At 36.3% G+C, this 8,857-nt stretch overlaps 1 protein-coding gene across 1 annotated transcript; it reads left to right on the top strand.

The window, feature by feature from the left end:
• Positions 1 to 7,200: 7,200 nt before the first annotated feature.
• MC4R (melanocortin 4 receptor) lies at positions 7,201 to 8,618 on the top strand. The gene has a single exon (XM_006913711.1). It carries the CDS (start codon positions 7,614 to 7,616, stop codon positions 8,610 to 8,612), a length of 999 nt encoding a protein of 332 aa, XP_006913773.1. The 5' UTR covers positions 7,201 to 7,613; the 3' UTR covers positions 8,613 to 8,618.
• The last annotated feature ends 239 nt before the right edge of the window (positions 8,619 to 8,857 follow it).

The raw sequence follows: 8,857 nt of genomic DNA, 5'->3' as shown, positions 1-8,857 counted from the left end.
ACTTCACACATAGTTGACCATCACTAACTTGTTTAGAAATAATTACATAGTTTTTCCTCAATTCATTAGCTGATAATCATATCGACATGCAAAAAGGTGGTGCATATAATGACAAGAATTAAGATGGTGAATGTAATACATACGTAACATGAAATAGATATTATGTCTAATAGACATAAGAATGAAAAGTCCATAGAAAACAATCATTTGAGATTATCCTTGATTTTGCAAGCTGAGATGCAATTTTGAAGTCTAATTAATATAAGAATATATGATGCAACATACTCTAAGCATACTGTTATGTTTGAACCTTAGGAAATTTGGAGTATAAATCACCAAATCACCATGATATTGACCTGCTTGCTGTAAACTGGCCTGGAAAATTTCTTGGTTGCCCTAGGGTCTCCAAAATAAGTTCCAATCAACACTCTGGCAGCCAAATGAAAATGTGATCACCTGCTTTCATTATCTGCTTACTTATTCTCTTCTCGATTTACATAATTTATAGTGTTAAATCACCACTCTATTGACTCCCAATCTATATCCCAGATTTCATCTCTAGATGGACCAGCTATGGACTTCTCAACTTCTTAGGAATGACCCAGAGACACATCAAAACTAAATTAATCATCTTTTCTCAAATTGGCTCTTACCCCTGTAGGTGGTATCACCTCCAACCATCCAGTAGACCAAGATAGAAACCTGGATTCATCCCTAACTCCTTTTCCCCTCACTCCTCACATTCAGGAAATCACCAAATTATAAATTTCAGCATATTAATATTGATATGAAGTGTTCTCTTACCTTCAGTCTTGTATCAATGCCCTGGTTCTGTCTACTTACCTAGCATCCTACAACTTCACCTTAAATTATATCTTTATAGAATGAAGTAAAACATCTTCAGAAAGCTGAAAGGTCTTCTGTGATCAGATTTCTGCCAACCTCTTTACCTCTTTTCTTACCACTTCCTGACTCTCGATCTACATTCCAGTAACCTTTATGTGATTTATAACCCTTATACATTCCATGCTGTCACTTATTTCTATACCATCGCCAAAGTGTTCCTTGGATCTGAAATTTCCTTTTCTCTGTTTTTCACATGATTAATTTCTGCTTAAAGGTTATGATTTGCTGCAGGCGTGTCCTGAGGGAGTCTTCTGTGGTCCCGCCTAGACTGGGTTGCATATCTATACACAGTGCTCTCTTAATAACACCATGTAAGCCTCTTTCTCTGCATTTCCATGTTATTTTATTAGAGTCTATCTGTTTTCTTTCTCACTAATATGAGCATCTTGAAAGAAGGGACTATAACTCCTTTACTTAAGCTTCTCCTGAAGCTGTTAGCTTATCACCTTACCTTTCATAGGCACTCAGCAGGTAGTGAGTAAGTGAATGAAGGAAGAATATGAATGAATGAATGAATGAATAAATGGAGAGATAGTTGCAACAGATGAGATAATATTTCCTCCTCCTTATTCCCAATAAAAGACTCATAGTTTTTTTTTCTAAATTTTATGGATCTTTGCCTAAATTTACCCATTTGGGCCTGCCTAGACCTAACTAAAAATTACAGGAGATATTGTACTATGTCTTAACTTTCATCCCAATGAAAATTATTAGAATAACTAGTAACCTAAATATTTTTTAGTAAATCGGACTGAATAATAATTATAATTAATTTTAGAATCACATTTTTTCCTAGAAACAAAATCTCATGATTTAATAATATTGACTAAAGATCTTTTTACCTATTTTAGAGGAAGCGAAAACCTTTTAACTATAATTAGTTTTTAATTATTTGTTTCAGTTTTTGTCTCTGAGGATGTCAAACAATTGAAAAAATTAACTTGAATATTTTTATTCAAAATTCACGAGAAAAATAGCATTTCAAATGATTTTTTTTTTTGTACATTTGTAGCATTTCTGCTTTCTATGTTACAAGTTGAAGCTGTACTAAATTTTGGGGACACTGTGTCCCTGGAAGTTCTTTTCAGATGTACAATGATTTTTACTTTTTTAGTAATCAAATTAGTTTCAGAGTTATACATATATTAAATAAAAAGATGTCTGGGAACAGTATGAAGACTTTATTAAATATATTTTTACAGTGGCTATTCTGGGCATAGGTGGGAGGCAAATCTTCGTTTTGAATATATTTCAAGTGGGTTTGCTGCATAGTCCCTGGAGAATTTGCTGCAGAATCCAATGCTGCCCTCATGTCTTGTACCCTAATTTGTCTTTCCAGATAATTATTAGCTATATTTTTTACCTTTCCAAACAACAACAACAACAAAATACCAACAAAAGACACTCTAATTGAGTCTGTAGAGAAAACAATTTCACTATAAGAAACCTTTTGTTATGCACGTTTTAAGCCAAAGAACATATTCTCCTAACAATTTAACACATAATTGGAAAAAAGTTATAAAAGATACTAACCTAAAATAACTATCACAAAAGTATATTGCTTCTTGAGGTTAAGGAAGACATTGAATATTTCATTATCTAATCCTCAATTTTTAAGTCCCCATTTTAATTAAGATTTGTTGATGATATAACCGTTATTCTAAGACAGATTGCCATATGCAGTTTTATTTCACCTCCGACTTGGCACTTAAAAGGTATACACGATCTGTCGCCACATTTGGTTTACTCTTCCAGGTAGAATCCAAGAGCATAAAAGGAAAATGGAGATCTTAGTAGTAATATACTTTGTAGGTATACACAGACACATTTTTTAAAAAGTACAAAACCAAATTCCCTAAGAAGAGAAACAGCAGATAGGAAAAGGTACATGACCTAACTACTTGGACAATAATATACTAAGATTTGACTTTCTCTGAGTTTCCTGCATTCAGTTATGATGGCTACTGCAAAGTGGACTTATAGATTTAGGCCCCTTATCACTTAAAACCATGGTCCAAAGAGATGCAGAACTCCCTCTCCTTGGCTCTTTAACATTTAAGTAAGAATTCTGTAGTCAGAATAATTCGTTCTACATGAATGTTTCCCAAACTATATCTTCCCAATCATGTCACATTTAGTTCTGCTGTAATGTGACATGTATTCTGAAAGTCAGTGTGCTATGCAAAATCTTGCAATACAACAACTAGGGCTATTGGGGAAAACAGGGGTTAGACACAAAACATTTATAAAGTTTATCAGCAACATGGTAAAAAAAAGGATAGAAACCTAATAAAAACAGTAGAACAGTTTTATGCATATTTAATAGTTAAAAACACATATACCTACAACAAATATGGCACTTTCCCTAGAAAAAGACTAGCATTCAGTTTGCCTGAGGAAGTCAGTTTCAGAATGGCTACAGCCTGTGAGTTATTATGAAGTGGTAAAGGGTGGGTTATCTGAAATCACATGAGACGTTATGACACTAGATGTGGAGGGTTGTGCTTCATAACATCTGCAGTGAGCTGAGGTAGCTGGGAAATGTTGTGTGTGCATGTGTGTGTGTGTGCGTGTGTGTTGTGTGTGCGTGTGTGTGTGTGTGTGTGTGTATTTCATACGCCGCCATGTGTCTTGGTTCACTGGGTGCACTTTCTACATTCACCTATTGTTTCTCCTGTACAAAACTGCAAAAACACAAAATCTGCATTACGCTCACAATGTTCCTTGCCATATCAATCAAGTTTGGAACAAATTTGCATTTTCAAAATGAGCATTATAACAGAACTGAGCATAATAGGTACTCGAAAAATAAAAGTGGAGAAAGTAAGTTCTATGTTCAAATATCTTTAGGAAATAAGGGGATTAAGCGACATTGGTTTTTTTCTAGCAAGAATTTCAGAAACTTTATATGCTAATGTAAACTCTGAACATTCAAGTTTGCAATAGTTTCTAAAATTATTTAACCTTAGAATCTATCCTTTAATCTGTGGTGCAAATAATATTAACATCTCCTTAAAACAGTATTCCATGTAGCACAGTTAGATGAATACTTCTCTTTAGTAATGTTTCATATTTGTTATACAACATAAAATGAGGATTTTTACTCATAAGAGCAATATATTATGATCCAGCTCAATTTTGTGTGTATTAAAAAAAGAAATGTCTGCAATAAATTTTCAAAAATACCATTAATGTGTCTAACATTGATGCTTGTATTTCTTCTGGCTCATGGAGAACTAAACTATGGCAGACAATTTACACGCCTCCTTGGAAATGACAAAAATGTCATATTTTCAGCATGATTAACCATGAAATCAGGGTTTTATAAATCTATACCAAATCATTAAATTTGAGATTTTAAATGCATATGATTTTTTGGAATTTCAGTGTGATCATAATTCTATAAATAAAATCCTTTTTGTGAAAAGCTAAAAGGAGTTTTGCTTTCAGTTACTAATTGTACCTAGTTATCATCATAAAGTAATTATATTATACTATATTATACCTATTAATAACTTTTACAAATTAAAGATGATTGTGCATTCATAAATATAGAGAAGAGCATTCCCAGCAGAGAGAATAAACTCATGAAAAACTCTAGGGTGAGCATAGATAGTCTAGCATACAAGTTTGACTACAACGAACATTCCGTGAAGGGTAATAGTGAGAAGTGAGTTTAACAATGAGAAAAAGAGGAGTCAGACACTGTGGTAGAATCAAAGGTATTTTACAAGAGAATGCATGTAGGGATTATTGAGAAAGATAGACAAGTCAAAGATACTCTGAATGGAACAATTATGACACCAAGAGAGGTAGAAAGCACAAAGTCAAGAGCTGACCCAGGAAGAAGATTACACAGAGTTAACTATCTGATACTTAAACATCAGAGTATTTGATAATAGATTTCTTCCCTATTGCTCATTTACTAGGTAATTCACTACTCAAACAAATCTAAAATAAGGGAAAGAAGGATTTTCATGGATTTTCTGCTTGTAAATAGCTCCATTGAAAAGTCTGAAAGTCAAGGTAATTAATGCTAGCTGCTGTGATAGGTGAACATCATAATTTCAGCAGCTTAACACAGTAATATTAATTGCTGGCTCAGATCACAGTTTAATTAGTTGGTGGGCTGGGGTGTGGAGGGCTTTGGAGAGGTGAGTTCTGCTCTGTGCAGTTATTCAGAGACCCAGGCTCCTTCCATGATATGGTGGCCTCTATAACATGAGGCTTCAAAGACATTCTGCAGTCAAGTGCTAAGACAGAAAGGAAAATGTGTAGAGTCATGAGGGAGATAACACAATGCCCACATTCCATTAGTAAGAGTTCAGTCATAAGGCCCCACCCAGGAATGGATAGGATATGTTAATTTAGCTCACTGCTCAGGAATAATACCTACCGTTGTCGCAAAGGCAAAGGAGATAAAGCCCTTACCTAAATAACAGAGGACTTAAAATTAAGCCTCAAGGAATTCTCTCTTCTTGATTCTATTTTCAGTAGCCACAAACTGTACAGAGAGCTGAAACCAAAAGCAGTCATAAAAAGAAAAAGATACCATATGAAATTTCAGAACCTGGAGTTTAATTAATTTAAAAAGTAACTTTGCCATGATTTGTTAAACTTCACTTAAATAAAACATTCAGAAACTCTGATAAATAACTAGCATCCACTCATCTTGGCTTGAATAAGTAAAGTTGTCAAGGTATGTAAATTTTTCATTTACAAAGACTTCGATTATAGGGGTAGAATGGCTACCTTAAAAAAAAAAACTGATTTCTAATTTCTCCACAGCCTCACCAATGCTTGCTACCTCATATTTTTTATAATAGCCATCCTAACAGGTGTGAGATGATATCCCATTGTGGCTTTGATTCACATGTTCCTGACGATCAATGATGTTGAGCATCTTTTCATGTACCTGGTGGCCATTTGTATATCTTCTTTGGAGAAGTGTTTATTCAAGTCCTTTGCCCATTTTTATATTGAGTTATTTTAGTTTTTGCTATTAAGCTGTAAGAGAGTCTTACATATTTTGGATATTAACCACTTATCAGACAGATGGTTTACAATATTTTCTCCCATTCTCTAAGTTGCCTTTTCAATCTGTTAATTGTTTCCTTTGCTGTTCAGAAGCTTTTTAGTTTGACGTAGTTCCACTTGTCTATTTTTGGTTTTGTTGCCTGTGTTTTTGATGTCAAATTCAAGAAGTCATTGTCAAAACCCTTGTCAAGAAATTGTTGCCCAATAGGTATAAAGTTTCAGTTATGGGAAATGAGTAAGTCCTAGAGATCTGATATACAACATAGTATCTATAGTTACTATGATATCGTGTACTTTAAAATATGTTAAGAGGACAGATCTCATGTTAAGTGTTATTACCATAAAAAAATACAAGAAAATTTTTGGAGGTGACAAATATGTTTAATATCTTCATTGTGATGATGGTGTCATGGGTATATCCTGAGTATCACATATGTTTAAATGTTCAAACTCATTAAAATATCTACATTAAATACGCGCAATTTTCACATATCAAGTACACCTCGATAAAACTTAGAAAACCGAGTGTCACCTAGTTATATAAACCCTTTCTCAGTTTAGAGGAAATATAGTTTACATTAATGCTATCTGATCTTTAACTATTGTGAATGAAAATAAAACTTTTCCAGCTACGATAAAAGAAACTCTGCAATGAAGAAATATCAGATATTAGTGCCTAAGAAATGAACCCCTTCTTGAGCCTTCTGATAAATTATAGCAACCTACATATTTCTTCCATCTATAGCACAGTCTCCTGTAGTATCAAATATTTCCCCTATGTTTCAGGCATTTTAAATTGAAACGTTACTGCCTGGATTCTCAATTCAAAAAAATTTAGAGGATAAATAAATTCAATATCCTGGCCAAAAAAGTAGTGCATCTATTTCAGGAAAACACACTTACACACAGACACACACACAGAGACACACACACATCTTTTTTAAGCAGGAATAAACTTGGTGCCTCAAGATGATCTGTTGTGATACCAAAGAATGCCCTTTACGGACCAAGTCGTTTTCCTTGAAAACTTGAAAAGAGAAACTCATTCCCTCACATCCTGCTTGCCTCCCGATCGCACAAGCTTCTGCATCTGCATCCGTGCTGCCCTGCAGTTTGTCTCTCTGAAACACCATCGGTGTCTCACAGTCGTCCACAGGACGTGGATTGGTCAAAAAGAAGCAGAGGAGGGGCCACCCCGAACATTTCCTTCCCTCCACACACCATAAAAATCAGCAGCAGCTACTAACACTCAAAGCAATGCTTCAGGTTGCGAACCTCTGAGAGGCAGCCGAAGTGAGCATGTGCACACAGATTCGTCTCCCAATGGCACAGCAGCTACTACTAGGAAAATTATCTTGAAAAGACCTGAATGCATAAGACTAAAGTTAAAGTGGAAGTGAGAACAACAACAAAAGCAAACAGCAGACTTTTGCTTTTGACGGAGACTAAGCCTTTTGAAGCCAAAGATTTTAAAGTGATGGTGATCAGAGCAGTACCTGAAAGAGACTAACACTTCCATTTCAAGCTTTGGAGCACGTGACATTTATTTACTCAGGACAGGCATGCCAGTGTTAGCCTCGTAACTTTCGGACAGAAAGAGACGTGGAGAAAAGTCCCTGACCCAGGAGGCGAAAGCAGTTCAGAGGGGATCGGAATCCACTTGGCGCAGGATGAACTATACTCGCCCCCGGGGAACGCACGCCTCTCTCCACTTCTGGAACCGCAGCACCCACGGACTGCGCAGCAATGCCAGTGAGTCCCTCGGAAAAGGCTACTCTGATGGAGGGTGCTATGAGCAACTCTTTGTCTCTCCCGAGGTGTTTGTGACTCTGGGTGTCATAAGCTTGTTGGAGAATATCCTGGTGATCGTAGCAATAGCCAAGAACAAGAATCTGCATTCGCCCATGTACTTTTTCATCTGTAGCCTGGCTGTGGCTGATATGTTGGTGAGCGTATCAAACGGATCAGAAACTATTGTCATCACCCTGTTAAACAGTACAGATACAGACGCACAGAGTTTCACAGTGAATATTGATAATGTCATTGACTCAGTGATCTGTAGCTCCTTGCTTGCATCGATTTGCAGCCTGCTTTCAATTGCAGTAGACAGGTATTTCACTATCTTTTATGCTCTCCAGTACCATAACATTATGACGGTTAAGCGGGTTGGGATCATCATCAGTTGCATCTGGGCAGCTTGCACAGTTTCAGGCATTTTGTTCATCATTTACTCGGACAGCAGTGTTGCCATCATCTGCCTCATCACCATGTTCTTCACCATGCTGGCTCTCATGGCCTCTCTCTATGTCCACATGTTCCTCATGGCCAGACTGCACATTAAGAGGATCGCTGTCCTGCCGGGCACCGGCACCATCCGCCAAGGTGCTAACATGAAGGGGGCGATTACCTTGACCATACTGATTGGGGTCTTTGTTGTTTGCTGGGCCCCATTCTTCCTCCACTTAATATTCTACATCTCTTGTCCCCAGAATCCATACTGTGTGTGCTTCATGTCTCACTTTAACTTATATCTCATACTGATCATGTGTAATTCCATCATCGATCCTCTAATCTACGCCCTCCGGAGCCAAGAACTGAGGAAAACCTTCAAAGAGATCATCTGTTGCTATCTGCTAGGAGGTCTTTGTGATTTGTCTAGCAGATATTAAATGGAGACAGAGAAGGTACTAAAAACAGGCATAAGAGACTTTTTCATTCTTATACAACCTGAACAGTGTGCTTGCTTCAGCAACAGCTTTTTCTTCTGTGTAGGGCATTGGTTGAGAATATGTATTGTATAAATTTAAGTTTATGATTTTTGATATAAAAAAGCTTAGTCTCTGTATATTCTTAATGTCATGCTACTCTTTGGCTGTACAGTGTTAATCCATATTATAGTTTGTGGACACTGTGG

Source organism: Pteropus alecto, unplaced genomic scaffold (assembly GCF_000325575.1).
Source record: "Pteropus alecto unplaced genomic scaffold, ASM32557v1 scaffold14, whole genome shotgun sequence".
NCBI classification, from domain to species: domain Eukaryota; kingdom Metazoa; phylum Chordata; class Mammalia; order Chiroptera; family Pteropodidae; genus Pteropus; species Pteropus alecto.
The sequence above is the reverse complement of the archived record's forward strand: the minus strand, read 5'-3'. Positions and strand labels throughout refer to the sequence as shown.

Excerpts from the sequence above, each read along its gene's own strand:
- MC4R (XM_006913711.1), top strand. The coding sequence starts at position 7,614 with ATGAACTATACTCGCCCCCGGGGAACGCACGCCTCTCTCCACTTCTGG.